Source organism: Protopterus annectens, chromosome 8.part0, assembly GCF_019279795.1.
Source record: "Protopterus annectens isolate FY-2018-M chromosome 8.part0, PAN1.0, whole genome shotgun sequence".
Classification (NCBI taxonomy): domain Eukaryota; kingdom Metazoa; phylum Chordata; order Ceratodontiformes; family Protopteridae; genus Protopterus; species Protopterus annectens.
The window spans coordinates 1989988483-1990008569 of record NC_056741.1 but is presented as its reverse complement, the minus strand read 5'-3'; the positions used below and the strand labels follow the sequence as shown (position 1 = coordinate 1990008569).

The window sequence follows — 20087 nt, the reverse complement described above, 5'->3', positions numbered from 1 at the left end:
ATCTGAGTAGGTAACTTCATTTGTCTGCAACCAACCCTCCCTCCGTCCCCCTGACCTGTAGTTCGTCCTTGAAGGATCATGGTATGTTACTTCCCAGATGACATCAGGTTAGGATGTTCAGATAGTTTTTCCTTGTGTTCCGGTAGTGTTCTGGAATACTATGGCAAACTTGATCTGAGGGTTAGAGGGAGGTAACAGGGCATTATGGGTAGGGGAGGAGCTTGGATCTTTAGCTAGGAAAGCTGCTGGCTCGGATCCGAATCGGATCTGATACCCATAGGTTGCAGACAAATGAAGTTACCTACTCGGATGTAACGTTATGGTGAGTACATAACTTCTTTTTCCCTTTCCATATTCATAAATTGCCATTTTATGGCATATACTGAAAGTTTTTAGATTTAAATGGCAATGTTCTATTTTGTATAATCAGCAAAGGTTAAACTGAGTGATTGTCAATTTAACACTATTTGTTCAGAATGGGATTATTACATTCTGTGACATTCCTTGTTCAGGCTTCTATTGCTTCCCTTGAACAACTTTGTCAGTTTGATGTCATGTATAAAACATTAGGTATCTTAGTAACAGTTCAAGTATTGTGTGGTCAAGATGGGTTACAAAACCACAATTCAAGTTAAAGCAATTATATGACTTGTTATGCACATTTACTTATATGAGAAAATCATCATGCTTCCCCTTGATGTTCAGTGTAGTGTATGTCATTTATAACAAGTTAAAACAGTAGTGTTATTATACATAAGCCCATGTTATTAAACTGCGTGTCTGTTGTTAGTTTAATACTGTTTGTTCAGAATATGATTGTTACATTCTGTGACATTTCAAGTTCAGACTTCTGTTGTTTCTCTTGAACAACTTTGTCAGTTTGATGTCATGTATAAAACAATTACCTTCGTAACCACTTAAGTATTACATACGGTCAAGATGGGTTACAAAAACTACAATTCAAGTTAAAGCAATTACATGTCTTGTTATGCATATTTACTTATATAAGAAAATCATCATGCTTCCCCTTGATGTTCAATGTGGTGTATGTCATTTATGACAAGTTAAGACAGTAGTGGTATTATACACAAGCCCATGTTATTAAATCCTGTCTTTAACATCTAAATTCAGCAGACTTCTTGATCTTGTAGAATGATTATATATTTTATGTCTAGATTTACTAAAATCATACATTACATAACTATTGTGGTTTTTTTTTTTTTTTTTTTTTTTTTTTTTTTTTGCTGTTGCTTGGTTATTTGAGAGACCACAAGCTATAATGCTTATTCTTCTTATTAGCTCCTTCCAAGCATGTTTATACAGTCCATAAACTTTAAATTGAGACCCTTCTAGTTTCTTATTTGTTATATTTCCATTCTTACATACACACATATCAGTACTTCAAGCACGGGCCACAATGCCTATCCAGTTTTGCTGGAATACCATTCACTAGTTCATATGGTTGTTTCCAGGCTGTTCTTAAAATATCCAAACCAATATTTGTCCTGTTCCATTTTACCAGCCTGTTCCATGCAGTGGCCACTCTGCCAGTGAACCACTCAACACACCTTCCATTCCCACAGATATTTCCATGAAGGAAATTTGATGACTCTCTAGCACTTCCTGACAACTACAAACACAGAATCAACTGTCCCCATATGCCCAACATGTCCTAGCAAGCTCACCTCCCAGACCACTGCAAAGACCAAGTGCTGCTCTTAGTCTTTTACAATAACTCAGATTTCCACTCTTATGTTAAGTTCTTAATGTGTTTGGACCAAAATACATTTTAAATATAAAATTGCGCTTTTTTTTTTTTTTTTTTATATATATCAAGAATCAACTTAATGAGCTAAACGAAGTGTTGGGAGACCATCGGTATTTGTTCATGTGGTTTAAAACAGCCCTTTTATTTTATTTATATATATATATATATATATATATATATATATATATATATATATATATATATATATATGGTTTACTATCAAAATATCAATCCTTACTCCGGAGAATTACGTATAATCGAAAATGGAAGGTCGAAAGCAGTACCATCGGAGTCACAAAAAACAATCTAAGAACGGGTTTTAACATGGGTCGAGGTAGGGGAGATGTTTGTAGTTTGGAATAACACTGAACACCTATCTCGACCCATGTTAAAACCGTTCGTAGATTGTTTTTTTTTTTTTTGAGATCGATGTTATCGTTTTCGAACTTCCGGTTTCGATTACATGACATTCGCCGGAGTATGGATCGACATTTTGATAGTAAACCTATATATATCTATAGATATATATATTTATTTATATTTTTTTTAAACCAAAACTTCATTGCTGAGAATCATCTCGGAGGCTGCTCAGAGCCATTAAGCATTATCATCACTCTGTCTCCATTACCATAGCAACCTGGGAGCGTCTGTTTCTGTTAATGTGTCTGTATACTGTATACCAGTGGCTCACGATGCACCTGAAGCAAAGCTTCAGTTCACTGCAACTTCAAGCCTAAATTCCCTCCCTTTTAGCGAGGCAGCAGCCATGAAAAGAACAGAGCAAACAGATTAAAAAAAAAAAAAAACCTTCCCAACAAGCTGCCACAACAAGAGACAGCACATTCTTCCAGCCTTCCCACCTCTCACTCAGCAGATGTATAAACAAACTGTTCTCTGCCAAAATATCCCATATCACAGTTTTATCCACCCCCTTCCCCTGGATCCAGGCTAAAACACCAAATGTCTCTTCCTAATACACAAGCATCAGTAAACCTCGATCACAAGCCACAACCCACAGCTTTCCGGAGACGAAAATGGCAACATACAACAGCTGCCAGACACATCTGCATCCACACACACCATGTCAGGCTTACTCAAACAGCACTCGAAGCTATGATAGCTGCCATAATTGATATTAACTGTGTTTAGACAGAATAATAATGACATTTGTACTAGCTGCCAGACACAGCTGCATCCACGCAGACCATATCAGGGATTGATCAAACAGCACTCGTGGCTGTGATACCTGCCATAATTGATATTAACTATATTTAGACAGAATAATTATGACATTTGTACTAAGAGCTTGCTACTATTATTTAACCAGAATATACATAACATTTCTAAATCATACTTTAACTGAAGAAGGCATTAGTCTCCATGACATCATTTTTCTTTCAAAACTCTACTGTTACTGCTATTATATATGATGTTAATTTGTTACATTTGAGTCCGAACTCTGATGAATGGTACCTTGTTGAATTAGTTAATTACTTTAATTATTTTAAGTAAAAACAGTGGAAAATGAACAAGGTAAGTATTCATTGAGTTCAAGTAGGGGAATGGAAACTTCTATGTTTGTATTATATGTTGCTTTGTTTGGCTTATATATAATGTAAACAGTAACCCATCTTGACCTACCTTTGTTTGTGAAGAATTATTGGACTCTGAACATTCTGAATAAATCATTACTGTTTCTCAGTTGTTTAAGAAACCCTTCTTTTTAAATAAAAACAGATGACAAGTTATGTACCATACCAGTTGATACTTTGAGAAATGTAGTTGTAAGAATTATTTTTTGGGACATCTATCTCGTTTCTTCTTTCTAGCATCAGTCCAAGGATTTGTTTATTTTATTATTTTAAGAGTAGGGGCCATCCATTACATTTCTTCTGGGATAGACACTGTTATTGTTTTTGAATATAGTAGCTTCTTCTAAGTCATTAAAGGTTCTCATCTCATTGGCAAAAAGTATTTTTATCTTGGCTGGAAAGGCCAGCTGTGATTTAATGTTTTGTTTCAACAGTTTTATTATTGGCCAGACTTTTTTCTTTTTGTTCTACTATTCTGGAAGAATAATCGTTGTCAAACCTTATCAGGCTTTGATTGTATTTTAAGGGTGATTTTCCCCAAGCAGATTTTAATAGTTCATTGTCCAGAAACAAAAGAAATTTTTAACTATGGATCTTGGTGGAGTATTTGTTGAGTTAGAACCAGGTTTCCTCAGTGTTGTATGCGCCCTTTCAATTCCAAATGAAAGTCCCTCTTTCAAGTCTAAAAATTCAGGAATCCAGGTTAAGAATGAAATAATGTCTTCTCCTTCAGTGTATTCAGGCAGACCAAAGATCCTTATGTTGTTTCTCCTTTCCCTGATTTTCTTAGTCATCTGTTTTGTTAAGCAGCCATGTATTCTGTTTAAGCAGGCATTCTTTTTGGAATTCTTCCTCATCGAGTCTCCCTTCAATATCATTTAGAGAAGTCTCTATATTTGTTATTGTTGTATGGTATTGCTGTAATAGTTCCTTAAGAGTATCAGTCTGTTTTTTGAGAATTTCATTTGAGGTTTTCTAAGTCATTTTTAAAGCCATCCATCTTCAAAGATAGTTCCTGTAAGGCAGATGTCATCAATTGCAGTTCTTTTTTCAAAGCAGCATCTGGATGATAATTCTTTGAGTTGTTCACAATCAGGGACTCAATATATCTCCCAAGTTACTTGACAGGAACATTTTTGTACATCACCACCAAAATTGATATTTATCTAGTTTGGTAGTTTATCTATAGATTCCTGATGTTTTAAACTTGAAAATATGATTATACTAGTTTATGGAGCTCTCAAAATTTACTGCTCTCAGTTGGCCATCTAGGCTCTACCCCACTACCGAGTCTTTACTGTATAGTTTACTGTAGTGGTTTTGCATGATATTTGTTCTGTCCAAATTTACTTCAGTTCTGCTAGTGTCAATATTTCTGACTTGTATCATTCTTTCAGCCTCCTGGTATCTTAACCTCTGTGGTAATAAATGTGTTGCTCTGAGATTACTGTCAGGATACAGATATTTTATTGCTTTTGCCCTTTGTTCATTTGCTAAATCTTCAAGCATATCACCTTTTCCTCCTTGTAACTGCCTTTCATGAACGGTTTCATGTATTATTTTCTGTTCTTGCAGTTTTTATTCTTCTGATTGTTTGCAGGGCTTTACTTGTGTGCCTGTATCTACTGAGTTCCTTAATTTTAGGTTACTGCTGTCCCGTATGTCTGCTAGTTGCCCAATATCCATGTCCGTCTCCTTACTAACATCTGTCATTATTGTGACCTACCAAAAACCTTTCCTCTTCAGAAAATGTGTTGGAAAATGCCAGTTTTTATCAAAAAAAAAATGTGCATTTGATTTCAGTATTTATACATGATCAGAAAGTGATAGTAGTGACTCCCTATTGAATGTCGGCACTCCAATGCTGATTGCAAAACATGCAGAAAAGTAAAATTGAAGCTGCAGGAGAAGAGCGAATCTGAAACATTGCTGTTTTTCTTTTAACTTGTGTTTTGTAGGGGGATTGCCCTCCTGCACTCCCAGATGTGAGGGGCAAGTCCTAAACACCCCACCCAAACTTATATATACTAACTCCAAGATTACCATACCTCTGAGGAAAGGGAATATCCCAGGAAATGGCCATCTCTGACTTAGTATATGTATGTCCGTTGTTTCTGTCATTCAATTTCTTGTTTCAGGACTTGCTGTAGCGGATTGTCACATTTTGGATGGTTACCCATAGTTGATGCCTGTCTTGTTTACCACATTATTATGCTCCTTGGAGATGTAACGTGCCTAATCTAGCCCAGTTTCTGTGCTTTTCTGAAAAATATGTAAGTTGTATTTGTACACTTAATATCGTCTCTATATTCTGCAAGCCAAGCATGTATACTTCTCCAAGTACCTACCCTATTTTTGTATTTCCCTTTTTCTAGGTACTCCTGAGACATGTATATCGTGACAAATAATGTTCTGTTCTCCTGATATTATTAGAATGCCTCTCTGAAAGGCTATCAACTCTCCCTTCACTGGTTTAATACCCACAGTCATAGACTTGAGGTAACTCTGAAACTCTTGTAATTCTGATTCCCTGCCAGCAACCCTCTAGTCAAGATGCAGCTGTTGTAGTTGTCTGTTTTTTCTTTGATCATCTTTCACCAGCCTCAGTCTTGGTACTCTTTTCCATTCCATTTCTGTATGTGTATAAAAACCTTCCCACCCGCTTTGCTTTATTGTACTCTCATGTTCCATTTTATGTAGATGTATTTCTTGCAGGATCACATTTCTTGCACTACTCTCTCTGAAACATGTTATATAACATTTTCCCTCTTCAGCTAATCTAGCCAGTGTACATATGAGGACATTCAATTCCCTTCTTGCAATTTTATCTGTGTTGCCACCAAATATTAAATTCAGCTGAAGACATTTTGAATGTCAAAGCTGTTTGTTTTTACCATGTCTCTTATTTTGCTACAGTTCCTTTGAATTTCTCTTGTTTTCTCTTGAAATTTTTTTAGAAAATTAGGATTGGCTTTGTTGGAAGCCTGTCTTATGGTATCTGTGATTTCCACTTTTCTGTGTCTTTTTCTCGGTCTGCAGGATTTCTCATAGGAATTGTATTTTGCTTTCTTCACTTTTTCTTAACACTCTGTAGGGTCGTTGTGGGTCGGCTTTTGCTCCCAAAGGATAGAAGACTCTGAAGGAAGCAGGCGATAGGAATCTAAACCTGTTTTATTTGTAAGCATTTCTTTATACAAGGGGTGAAGGCATTCATTTTTACACGTTATCAACACATGTCCTTCCCTCGCTATCTTTAAGAATGATTCCCTTCTTCCGTATTTTTGACATGATTTCTTCTTATAGTTGGTAGGACTGCAGATTTACTAGGATGGGGCTTGGCTGCATTCTTACCTTGTGATATCTTATTTACTCTGTGTGCTCTAACAAATTTTTGCTACCTGCAGACTAAAACCAGTTAATTCACTTAAAACAGTTCTTCATGGATTATATGCAGTTTTGAACTTCTGCCATCAGTGGGACTGTCATAAACCTCAGGTTTTCCCTTTATGACCTGCTCTCCATTTCAATTAATTTATTGTCATTTTTTCACATTTTATTTCTTGTTCTGCTAATTTTTAATTTATTGCCCTCTCAGACATTTTCACTCAGGCTATGTCTTCAGAATATCTTGTGGAGTGTGGATGCTTCTTCAGTATTCTGAATTTGTTGTTAAATGCAAAATAATCAGGTGATGCCCCAAGCATATTAATTGTTTAAACATTTCTGTGTGCATCTGGTCTGTTTTCAGCAAGGACAAACTTGAATCTCTCTGTCTCTCTCTCTCTCTGTGGACATCATGCACTGTCCTTCCAGCCATCTCTCCATGTTGTTTTCAGTTCAGTTCATTCTGCTTCTGTGATAACTTTTTGTACTGTTTTATTCTTGCTCCCTACCTGGAGAAGTCATGTGCAGTTTGTATTTGTAGTTAGGTGTAACCTCTCTTAAAATCCCATCTTTTTAGTAATTTTACTGATCTTTTAGTCTGGATCTCTGCAAGCTACTGCTTATTTCTATGCTGCCATACCCGAAGTCCAATTGGACTAACTTTCTTTCAAAATGTCTTTACATAGGTGCTTTGCAGCATTGCCATGCCCCTAATGAAGCTCAGGAATAGATGGCATTTTACCACGAAGTTGGAAAAAACCCATATCATTCCACTCCACTAAGGTGGGTTACCAGTATAACCCAGTAACTTCAAAACAACTGTTACTCGATATCCTCTTTCAAATACTGTAATGAGGCAGAGCCTTAGATTATCCCTGCCGTGGAGCCTGTCCTCAGGATGCGATATATTCAGCATAAATGCACCCATATTCTGCTCATGCATTTCCCAGCCAGGAAGGTTGATACCTTCTATAAATTCTTAGCTGAATATAATGAGAACCTGCCTAGGCTTCCTAGATGGAAAACTCTTGATACCCCCCAATCTAACACAGTCCCAGAGGCTGCAGCATTTGACCCTTCTGGACAAGGAGTCAACATTTATTAGAACAGGCATTAAATCATTCATCTTTTTGTCTCATCTGCCCAGGTTCCAGTACCCCAAAATAGATGAGGCTTTGGAAAAGCTTTCAGCCCTTTGAGACTCAGCTTATAGAGGTATTGGTCAGGATTCTTTTTGTGGCATCCACAGTGGGTTTTGATATGACTGTGTAAATTCTGACTGTGCTATGCCTATGGGCTCACGCATATGTGGCTTGCAGAATGGTATGGCTGAGGCTGTCCTACTAAAAGAAAGGCGCAGACAGTCCATTTAGATGCCTCCTCCTTAGGGGAGGTTTTATTTGCCTGTCCTACTCTAGATTTAGCAGATGACCTCCTGAAGAGGAAGCAGGCACTCACCACTGTAAAGAACCTCGATGAATCCCCCCCTGGTCTTTCCTCCTTCATTTCCTCTTCTAGGCTTGGCCAACTTTCCAAGAAGACATCCTCCTTCTGTAGACCAAAGAAGGCCATCAGGAGTCTTGCTACATGTGGTAGTGACAGCAAAGGCAAGTGAATTGTTTCACTGGTCAACAGTGGAGTTCTGATTGTTCTCTAGGTCTTCTTGTGGGAGTTGCAGGAGAGTTCTCCAGTCTTACTCCTCCTTGGACAGCCATCACAATGGACCACTGGATTCCTAGCTTGATCTTGAATGTCCACTTACTGGATCTCTTTCGTTATGTTGCAGTTTAATGGCAGAAGGAGACAAAAAAAACTATCAAGTCTCCCTTATTAACTTTAATTAACACCCCCCCACACAGCTTTTCTGCTTACCCTTTTTCGACTTGTCCTATACCTTATTGACCTCTTTGGATTCCTTTTTCTTCATCATTTCAAATAATACTCCACAGCACTGTCCATGAACAAAATGTACCTATAGAGATCCAGGGAGGAGTTATTCATTGCATTATCACATCTCTTATGTTTCTTGCGTCTTGTCTCATGTGAGAAGAGCTGTAGCTCCTCTAACTTCAGTTTGTATTCTTTCTGTGTACTCCACAAATCATTCTGGCCATTCTTTTCTGGATTCCTTCCAACAACCTGTTGGCCTGTTCCTTATATGGCCTCCAGAACTACATACAGTATTCAAGATGAAATCTGACCAAGGCCATGTAGAAAGGAAGCATTATTTCTTATCTTCCAATATTCATCCCTCTGAGGATATGTCTCAGCCTTCTATTGGCTGCTACTACTGCCCTCTCATTCTTCTGATGTCTAGTCTAGCAGCCATCAACATCCTTAACTTTTTTTGATCTTCTGCCATTTTTCCAATAACTTCACAGCATGGCTGCTGTGGACTAAGTGTAGTACTTTGCATTTGTTTACATGGAACCTCATCTGCCACCTTTTTTGCCATCTTAGCCTTTCCAGTACTTTGCTAGGCTCTTTCCCCATCCGCCAGTGCTATGACAATGTGTGTCATCAGCGAAGAGGTTGTCCTTGTTCTCTTCCCTCAGACATTTCTGGCACAAGCACACACAGACTACCAGTCACTTTAATAATTCCTGATGTGCAGCCGTCAGTTTCTTCAGTCTTCTTTGTTCCACCAGTTTGCTTGTCAGCCTCCTGTGTGGGATTGTCAGTGGCCTTCCTGACGTTCTGGTGTACTCTCTTCTAGTACTTTTTTCAGGTTCAGCAGCAACCCAGTAATAAAACTGGATCAAGTGTGCCATGGAACAGTGTTGGTTGCTGTCCTGAAGATTAATGCCACCAGAAATGTTGTCAGCTTTCCTTTCAGGATTCTTCTCATGACTTCCCTACCATATTGTCAGATTAAGAGATGTTTCCCACTTCCTGGGCAGTTTTAAACTGATAACACACTTGCTGCTTTCTATTCCTGTGGCACTTCTGCACTGACCAAAGATCTGTTGAAGGTCGCCATCTCAGGATTTTTGAGCAGACGGGACAGGTTTCTGAGGTAATCCAACTGGTGCTTGTGCTTTATCCTCCCTAAGGAAAGCCAGTTCCCTCTTAACCCCTACCTCATTTATATCCCATTATTTACAAACTACTCTGCCCATTTAGCCTTGCCCCCCTCCCCCAGCAATACACCTTCTCCATGCTTTTCTTTATGAAGACTGAAGCAGACTGTTTTTTCACCTCTTCGTTTTCACCAGTATTCGATTATCCCACTCTCATCTTTGCTTTGCCTGCAACGCATCTCCCTTCTTCCTTTCTTCTGCAGTGTACCTAACAGAAGCCCTGCTTCATTTCTGCATCTCTTTTGCCAACTCCCTTTCAACTTGGCCTTTGCTACCTTTACTGTTGCTGTTACCTTTTTGCTAGAATCCTTGTGTTGTGCCATCCTCCATCTCCCCATCCCTTGTTTTCCACCTCTTGCACACCTATCATTCCTCTCAGCTACCAACCTCATACACCTGTGTGCCACATTGCCCTTCTCTCTTTAGCCCTTTCTCTCACAACCTTGCTTGTAGCCCAAGGCTGACATTAAATGTAATGGAGCCTTAGGTCAAAGACTACCCCAACGCCCACCTTTTTCCCCATATCACGCTCCCCATTAGGTCCATTTTACCCCACCCTTTTTTCTTGTTTTCTCATACTTTGTCTTGCTGCCAAAGAAGCTTTTTCCTGCATCCTTTCAGTACACCTTAATAGGCCTAAATATAAATGGGCTGAGTAATTTAAAATAAATGATTGGTTCTCCTTTGATCCTGATGGGCATAACCCTTTTATGTCAAAACTTGACTTCTGTTTTCCCTATGAAAACAAGATTCAGAAAAAAAAATGAATTTAATGATTACATCACTTTCTTTATATGGATATCCTTCCAGCAGATAGTGGGCCTGATTTTGCATCTTTGCTTCACTATCAGCCCTTGTGGAAGTCTCTGCCGATTATTGCCCGTTTTTTTATACTTTATTTTCATGCAATTGTAATGTTAAAAATTGTTTATTCTTCACCTGATGCAGAATTTTGTTCCTTATGTGGACTGTGATTTTTGCTTTATTTTCATGCTTTAATACAGAATTTTGTTTGCTACATGTGTAAACTGTGCTTATTTCTATAGGTGAACATATTGCTCCCCATCCTTTTTGTCCTGGCATGTGTCTTCCTTATCATTGTCTCATTCTGGATGACACCCATCGAGTGCATAATTGGTTTTGTCATCATCCTGTCTGGAGTTCCTGTGTATCTAATCGGAGTTAGATGGCAAAACAAACCTGAGTGGATGCTGAACGGTTTGTGTAAGTACCTTAATAAATCATACTCTCATTAACAGCTGTAAAAAGTTCAGAAATTCAGTAGCCGGATGCTGATATAAATGTTTTATAGCTGCATTTGTTATTTAGAACACTTTACTAAAATGCATTTGCCTCCCTATATTTGGAACCATTGGTGCATGAACACAATGGGTGATGTTGACCAGAAATCCAGTTACATGGATAAAAGGGTAGCTTAAAAAGATAATTACAAGCTGCACCTGTAACATCAACATGCTTGTATTGTAGGTTTCAGTGTTATGAATAATTCCCTAGCCATTGTCTCACCATTATTTGCAGTTGTCTCTCAAACTTTTTGAAACGTACCTCCTTAATTATATTTGAGTTAGGGACTGATAGAAGATGTATGCTGGTTATGGATTGGTATTTATTATGCATATCCTCTTTAACTTTAGCAAAAGTAAACTTCTGACCTTAACTGTGCTGCTGTGTTTGGAGTCACTACTGTTTAACACAGGGAGACGGGTGTAAAGTAACTTGATATCTCAAGTAGTTCCGTATGCTATGCAGATAACATTGATAAGTGCTTACAAACTGTCTGTGCACTTTAATGTTTGGCTGAAATTCTTGTTCAGCTGCTGTAAACAGGCAGTGAAAGGACAACCATGCCCATTAAAGAGTAATATCAGAGTGTCACAGTCTGCAGTGGTAACCTGATTATTGTAAAGTAAACCCTAGGCTGCTGATTTTCTGTCTCTTTCTGTTATTTAACACAAATTCAGACATAATTCTATCTTGTAAATCTTTGTCCATCAAACTAAATACAAGTATGTAGTTGAGGTGAATTTGTGCCAGTTAAGTTTGATTTACTTTTGTTACTAGATTTTGACTGTGCTGGGTGTTATTGCTTGCCCTACCTGTTGACTTAAGTTCATAACATTTTGTATTCACATGTTCATAGGTTCATAGGTAGGTACTAGGCTATTGGTCCTAGGGCCTATATAAGCCTAGCCAACGGTACCCTGGCTTTCGCCACCCAAGAAAATTATTTTCCTGTGCCACTCTCAAGCAGAGCCACAGAAGTGATCCCCGGGGTGAATTTCCTATCTCCCATCCAATCAAGATTTTTCTTGAACAGTGCTAATGAGGAGCTTTGTTTGATATAGATAGGTAGTTTGTTCCAGAGTATGGGAAGTCTCTGGGACAGGAATCTATCCCTCCAGCATGTTCTCTTTATTGTGGTGGCGAGACTTAGGTCCCTAGAGCGTGTAGCTCGTAGGGATTGGGATTTCTTTTAAGTGGAGCATGTCTAAAAGCTCTGGGTTTGACATAGCTTTGTGTGTTAGGCAGAGATCGCCTCTGAGTAGGCGATATGCAACGGAGTAAAGCTGCAGTTTTTTGAGACTGTCTGCATTGGGCATCTCTTTGAGGCCGGTATTCCTCTTTGTGAGGTATTTCTGTGGCCTTTCCAGTTGTTGTAGATGTCTTGTGAGGTACATACCAAAAGGGGCATTGTACTCTATAATGGGTCTAATGAGTGACGAGTAGAGGGGAACAATGACCTCTTTTTTCCTGGAAGAGAAACTTTTTGTGATGAGGTGTGCCACATAGAAGGATTTCCTGACTACTGTGGCGATGTGATTATCAAAGGAGAGACTACTGTCCACCTGTGTCCCAAGGTCTCATCACACTTTTGGTGTTAAGTAGACTACCACCTATGTGGTAGTTCATGGGTACTGAGTTTTTACCAAAAGGAATGACAATGCACTTTTTGGCATTGCGCTTGAGGCCATGGCTTTGACACCAGGCATCTGTCTCAGCAAGACCCTTTTGTAGGATGTCCACATCTTTTGGAGTTTTGATTATGGCTCCTAGTTTGCAGTCATCTGCGAACTTCGTTAGCCAAAGACCTTCTGTGTTGGCCTGTACTTCAGAGAAATAGATACCAAACAGGATTGAACCCCGTGGTACTCCACTTGTCACTGGTCTGAAACTGGATTTGGAGTCTGCTATTTTCACAGTGTGGGTTCTGTCAGTGAACCAGTTTGCAACCCATCTTGTGACATAGGGATTTATACCTAGTTTAATGAGTTTATCTGTAATTCCAGAGTGGGGGATGGTGTCAAAAGCCTTGGCGAGATCTAGATAGGCTGTGTGAACCACCTTACCCTCATCTACGGCTTTGATGACTTCAGGTTTAGGAGACATGATCTGCCTTTTACAAACCCGAACTGGGTGGGGTCCTGAGTTTGGAGATTACCAATGTCATTGTTTATAAGTTCCATGATGATACGCTCCATAGCCTTGCAGACCAGGCTCGTTAGGCTAATGGGGCGGTAGTTTCCGGGGTCTGTGGTGGCTCCCCCTTTGTGGAGTGGGATAACTGTCGCTGTGCGCCATTCAGTGGGCACATAGCCTGAGGTGAGGCTATGATTGAACATGGTACTTAGGTGGGGTGCCAGTTCCTTCTGTAGTTCATGTAGAACACAGCCTGGGATGTCATCAGGTCCCATGGATGCTGTGTTCTTGGCTTTGGATAGTGTGTTTTTTTACCTGTGCAGCCGTGATTACAGGAACTTTGCATTCTTCTGGTATAGAGATAGGCCTTTTAGGGGATGGACAGAGGGGTAAAGTTAGCACGGAACCTATCTGCCAGGATGTTGGCAATATCCGTTGGTTCTGTATATTTAGTGCCATTATGCTGTAACTCAGAGCAGATATGAGTGTTGCCATTGAGATTCTTGACATGGCTATAGAATGCTTTGTGGTTGTCTTTAGAGTCAGTGGCGATTTTGTTTTCATAACTAGCTTTGGAGGATTTTATGAGGGATCTCAGCTTCTTACTGAAGCTGACCAGGGAGCTTCTCCAATCATGGGATTTTACTCTTTTGTGCAACAGTTTCTTTCTTCTGTTGTAGAGTTTTTTTATGGCAGGGGACCACCAGATTGGCTTCCTTTTTTTGGAGGATAGCATCTTGGTTCTGTTAGGGATTGCACGATCCATGCACTCATGTAAGTGCTTATAAAGTGCATTTGTGTAGGATTCAGCAGTCATACCTCTATTGTCCGTCAGCATGGGTGTCGTGAAGTTTGCCACTTCTGTCTTAAGTGTGAAGTTGGCTTTGGAGAAATTTTTTACTGTGGTTTCCCTAATGGGGGATGGGGGAGGGATGTGGATGTCTAGAGTGATTAGCTTATGGTCTGATCTGACCAACGAGGAATTGACCTCTGGTGTGGAGCAACAGTTGCCCATGTTGGTAATAACCAGGTCTAGGATGTTGCTGTATAAGTTGATCCATGGCATTGGAATTTATGAATTCCAGAAAACGTTGAGCACAAGAGTTGGTACATGAGTAGTTTTCCCAGTTAATGGTAGGGTAGTTGAAATCACCCATTATTAGGGTGTTAGGTTGTACCCTAATATTTTCCAGTGTATTAAGAAATGAGGAGTGGGAATCCTGGGGCATGTTGGGGGATGTGTAGAAAGCTACAATTTGGATTGAGGTCTTGCCCAGAGTTAGTTGCACTTGGATAATCTCGGGTGCATTATGCTGAGCAACTAGCCTGGAGGTGTGGATATCCTTAATGAATATGGACACGCCTCCACCTTTAGTGTTTCGGTCCAGGTTAGGTGGCCGAAAGGTGTGGTATGAATTATAGCCTGGTAATGCAGGGGTACTCTCTGGAGCCTTGAACCAGGTCTCTGTCACTGCACAGATGTCAATGGTCTCCATTTTAAGGAGTGCCTCTAGAGAGTGCATTTTGAGGTTTAGACTTCTAGCATTGAGTAGCAATACCCTCAGATTCTTCTTGCCTGTACCTGTTAGGGTGGTGAATTTGTCATTTGAAACTTGCCTAAAAAAGGCACTATAGGGGTGGCTAGAGCCTTAGCCAGTATCCGGAATCCCAGGGGCGACAGGTGCAGGCCATCTCTGGCAAAGCATCGTGGCTTGCCGATCATGTCATCCCAGGCAGACACATACTGGATCCCCTTAGAATGACACCAAAAGCTCAGCCAATTGTTGAAGTCAATCATTTTGTCCTTGTACTGTGGTATCATTCTGGGTGATGGCAGGATGCTACTCAGGGCTAGGGTCATACCTGCCTGGGCTACAAGATCGGACAGCTCCTCCATATCCCTTTTCATGTAGTCCAAGGAGGTACGTCTCAGGTCGTTCACACCAACATGGAAAATGACAGAGTCATATTTGTACTTGTTGTGGAGTGACCTGAGTGCATGCGTTATGTGGCGGATCCTGGCACCCGACAGGCAGCTGACAGTAACTTTCTCCTTGTTTAGCCTGGTGAGTGGAACATCAGTGTGCCTGACTATAGAGTCACCTATGACTAGAGTGTTGGGTACGTTGTTATGCCTTATGGGCTGTGGTTGAGTGGCACACTGAGTTTGTGGGCTGTGTGTCATTTGGGTTGTGTTGGGGGGTGGAGTTTGCTTGTGTTTCTGCTTTGGAGGTCCCTGTTGCTTGGGCAGGTTTTTACTGAGAGCCTCCGCGAATGTAGGTGTGTGTTTTGTGTTTCTATGTGTGTGTTTCGGTGGTGTAGGTTTTGAGGGACTATGTGCTGTGTGTTGTGGTGCAAGTGTTTACCTTCTCCTCTTGATTGTCTAGTCCAGTCTTGGGTGAAGAAAGCTTTGCTTCCAGTTTGGCTATATAAGTGCATCTCTCACAGGTTGTAGTGTTGGGTGGTAGGAGGAGAGGGTTGTCTGTGTACATGAGGCAATTACTGCATTGCCCCAAGATGTCCAGATTCATCAGGTAGACAGGAGAAAACACCGGGGGCTGACCCTTAGACATGCCTGGATAGGTGCTTATTTGTTAAGTACTAGAAACTGTTTTCCTCTAGACAGTGAGGAAAGTTGAGTGCTGTAGTAATTTGTAGCTTATTTAGTGCTTACAATAAGTTCTGAACAAGTGCTGAAACAAAAAACTGGCTAGTTCTAAGAAACAAAATTAAGCTAGAAGGCTTCCCTCCAACACAGAAAGGCTTGGGCCCTAGAAGCCTACAAATAGTCCTGGATACAGCAAATCTATATCCGGGCTAGACTACCCACAGGAAAGGCAGGAAACAAGCTTAGAAAAAGTTTTTTTTTTTTTTTTTTTTTTTTAGTGGAAAGAGAGAAAGGAGTAGCAGAAACTAAGCTGATTGGCCTTCTCAAATGTTCTCCCTGTACTGGGTAGAATGAGGCAATGACACTAGACTGGGAGGAGGGTCCCAGATCAAATTTACACTAGGGGCAGGCAACTGCAATGCCACCAACTATAAAAACACTATACCAACAGGGAGGGAGGGTGGGAAACAAACTGCAGAAATGTTTCTCACAGCTGAAAAGCAGCAGTGAGCCTTTAAATGAAAGTTTTAAACAGCTAAAGGAGCCTCTAGGAAAAAAAGAGTTTAACTGCAACAAGTTATCAGAAACAATTATTGTATTATGTATATAATGTGTTCAACAGCTTTATATCACATGACAGAGGCTTATTATGCAAAGGGGAAAAAACAGTCTACACGCTCATTACACTGCTTTGCCTACCTCACAAAGCTTGTGTTACATTGCTTTCCCTGTATCACAAAGCTTGTGTTAATGCTGTTCTGCCTAAATCGCAAAGCTTGTGTTACTTTGATTTGCCTGCGTCGCAATGCTTGTGTTACATGCTTTGCCTGTGTCGCAAAGCTTGTGTTACATGCTTTGCCTGCGTCGCAAAGCTTGTGTTACATGCTTTGCCTGTGTCGCAAAGCTTGTGTTACATGCTTTGCCTGCGCCGCAAAGCTTGTGTTACACTGCTTTGCCTGCGTCACAAAGCTTGTGTTACACTGCTTTGCCTGCGTAGCAAAGATTGTGTTACACTGCTTTGCCTGTGTCGCAAAGCTTGTGTTACACTGCTTTGCCTGCGTCGCAAAGCTTGTGTTACACTGCTTTGCCTGCATCGCACAGCTTGTGTTACACTGCTTTGCCTGCATCACACAGCTTGTGCTACACTGCTTTGCCTGCATCGCAAAGCTTGTGTTACACTGCTTTGCCTGCATCGCAAAGCTTGTGTTACACTGCTTTGCCTGCATCGCAAAGCTTGTGTTGCACTGCTTTGCCTGCATCGCAAAGCTTGTGTTACACTGCTTTGCCTGCATCGCAAAGCTTGTGTTGCACTGCTTTGCCTGCATCGCAAAGCTTGTGTTACACTGCTTTGCCTGCATCGCAAAGCTTGTGTTACACTGCTTTGCCTGCATCGCAAAGCTTGTGTTACACTGCTTTGCCTGCATCGCAAAGCTTGTGTTACACTGCTTTGCCTGCATCGCAAAGCTTGTGTTAACATTGCTTTGCCTGCATCGCAAAGCTTGTGTTAACATTGCTTTGCCTGCATCGCAAAGCTTGTGTTACACTGCTTTGCCTGCATCGCAAAGCTTGTGTTAATGCTGCTTTGATCAAGAAGGCAAAACCGCATAAAGATATTTGCTGCACATCAAGTAGCAACACCATGAGGTAAAATGAAAATGTATACTAATAAAATCAGCAAATTGAAGTCAAAACTTGTTCAGCTTAAGACAAAATGACCCATGATAGTGAACCACCTACAGTAGGAATGCGCTGTAACCTGGCCAGAAAAACAACCAGTCTTATCCCACATTCATTCAGAAAGTTGTTACTGCCCCTGAATCTATGAGAAGGAAAATACGAAAAAGAAATTTGAAATCTAAAAATATGTAGAAAAAATATATTATGCTTCTTGAGATGTGTAGGAATAATTGTAGCCTTCCAAGTTTCATTCCAGCTGTTACAAGCACACCTCTTTTGAGGTATAATGTCTTGATTAAATATGTTACATTAACTGTTACCTCCTGTATTTTACACAGAAGAGTCATTTGTGTTTTGTGTGGGGTTTTCTCCTTCAGAGTAATGGCTACCTGTATTTACATTGCAATGCAGCACTGGACTTGCAGGAATTTTTATGTATAGTCACTAGTAAAGAGCGCTAATAGTAACGATTTACTAGTCGTCCCTTGCAGTTTTCAGTGGTCTGCTACTATTATGATGTTTTCAATAAACATGTAGAACTAGCTGAGGGAGAACCTTAGCATGTAAGGCAAGAATCTATTTTTAGATGTACTTTTAATGGTGATAATATCGGTTGCATTTGTTATGTTGAGCAATAGCAACCAGGATAGAAATAGTGATTTTTCTCAATGTTATGCTTTATGGTGTGTAACATATTAACAACTTATGAATGTGTTTGTTGTAACTTGTTAACCAAGTATGCTGGTAAACCGATCCTTTTGAATCATGATCCTGGCCATAAGGACAAGCATAGACACTAACATATAGATAATGCAGTGTAGCAACTCAACCAGCATGCTTTTGAGCGATGGAATAAAACTGCAGTATGTTTCTATATGTCCCCTGGGAAGCTCCATTTTTAGTGGTGTAACAGGGAGATGACATCAAGTTGTAACTTGGATGTGCAGTCAGTGGGCAGAGACTGTTTTTTGGCAGAGGTTTTCCTGCATGCTATCATTGCCTTTCTTGTTTGCCTCTTCCTAAATTTTCTTGACTGTTTCTGGTTAGGCAGTGAGTGTGCTTTACTTTCTTGATTGGTCTGGTTGCTGTTCAAGGCATCTACCAAGAAAAGGCTACAATAAGCCTACAAGACCCTTGCATCATCTGGGATAAGAATGTGGATCCCCAAATGGGCTGTGACCTGCTTCCCATCTTGGGATTGGTGCTAATGTTTTGCTTCTGGTGAGAGAAGAAGTACGGGAGCATTGTATCCCAGCAGAGTGAAGCTGTGGTGAGACCAGCATTAGTAGTAGCCATTCATGCAGCTTCTCTCTTTTCATCATTCTTTGCAAGCTTTTCTTTGTTTTCAGTAAGTACTGCTTAATTTTTTTTAACTTTAGAATATCTGCCTAAGTACTTCCTCCTTAAGTTTTCAGGGTCTACTTATTAGTTTCCTCTCAAGTTTTTGGCAGTGCCCTATACAGACAGTCATCTTGAGTGACATTTTTCCTGTAAAAGCACGTTTGAAATTTCACAAGTACCTGGTTTCACACAGGATAACTAGTTTGCAGAGACACGCACTGTCCCAGAGTTGCCGGATATTAATGACGCTGCTTTATATTCTCACTCCAAATGTCTAGTCAAGAAAAAAAAGGGTCTGTTGCCATGGATATGAACTTTTCCACTATCTCCGTTACCAGCTTGGAGGACATGGGCATCCTGAGGCAATGTAGAAATTGCCTCATGTTTAGCAACCAGTTAATTCTCAAACTGATGTGGTATGTGAGAGATGCATTTACATAATGTCTCTGGAGGCAAAGCTCTCGCATAAGTACTAATGTCAGTAAAGGTTGTCAGTACACATGCTGCACCAATCGCACACAATTCAAAGCAGACATGTAGACCCATATATGCTGAGGCACTTGAATATAACCTTCCTAAACCCCAAAGATGACCTAGATGAAGTACACATACTAGATACCTTCAACAGCCGTGAATGCACTCTTTCAAAACAACACCCACATCAACACATATAGCCACATCTCATGGAGACTTTACTTCTAAGTCCATAAGGCAAGCCACCACACAGTCCAGCATTCTGGTCATTGTAGGCTCCATGAGACACACTGATGTCCCTCTCTCTCCAGGCTGAGTAAGGTGAAAGTCACAGCCAGTTGCTTATCAGGGGTTAGTATCTGCTACATTACGCACGCATTCAGGTCATTGGACCACAAGTAACAGTATGACTCAGTCATAGTCCATGTTGAGTGTCATACATTCCCAGTAAACAAATGTTAAGTAAAAAAAAAAAAAAAAAACAAACATGTCCCTAGACTATATGAAGAGAGACATCATGAAGCTCTCAAAATGTGTCCCAGGCTGGTATGAGCATAGCACTGAGCAGCATTTTACCTTCTCCAAGGGTAATGCCACAATATGAACAAAAGATGAACGACTTTAATAATTGACTTGGTTTCTGGTGTCATTCTGAGGGGATGCAGTATTTGTCAACATGGAAGGAGATGGTCAAAAGACCATGCTGCTTTGTCAGGGATTGTCTG

General features: G+C 40.3%; 1 protein-coding gene across 1 annotated transcript in view; it reads left to right on the top strand.

The window, feature by feature from the left end:
- SLC7A5 (solute carrier family 7 member 5) overlaps positions 1 to 20087 on the top strand; it is a 445177-nt gene that overhangs the window by 388245 nt on the left and 36845 nt on the right. The window contains exon 9 of the mRNA XM_044081532.1: positions 10871 to 11048. Within this exon, the coding sequence (XP_043937467.1) occupies positions 10871 to 11048 (178 nt within the window). The remainder of the gene's footprint in view (positions 1 to 10870; positions 11049 to 20087) is intronic.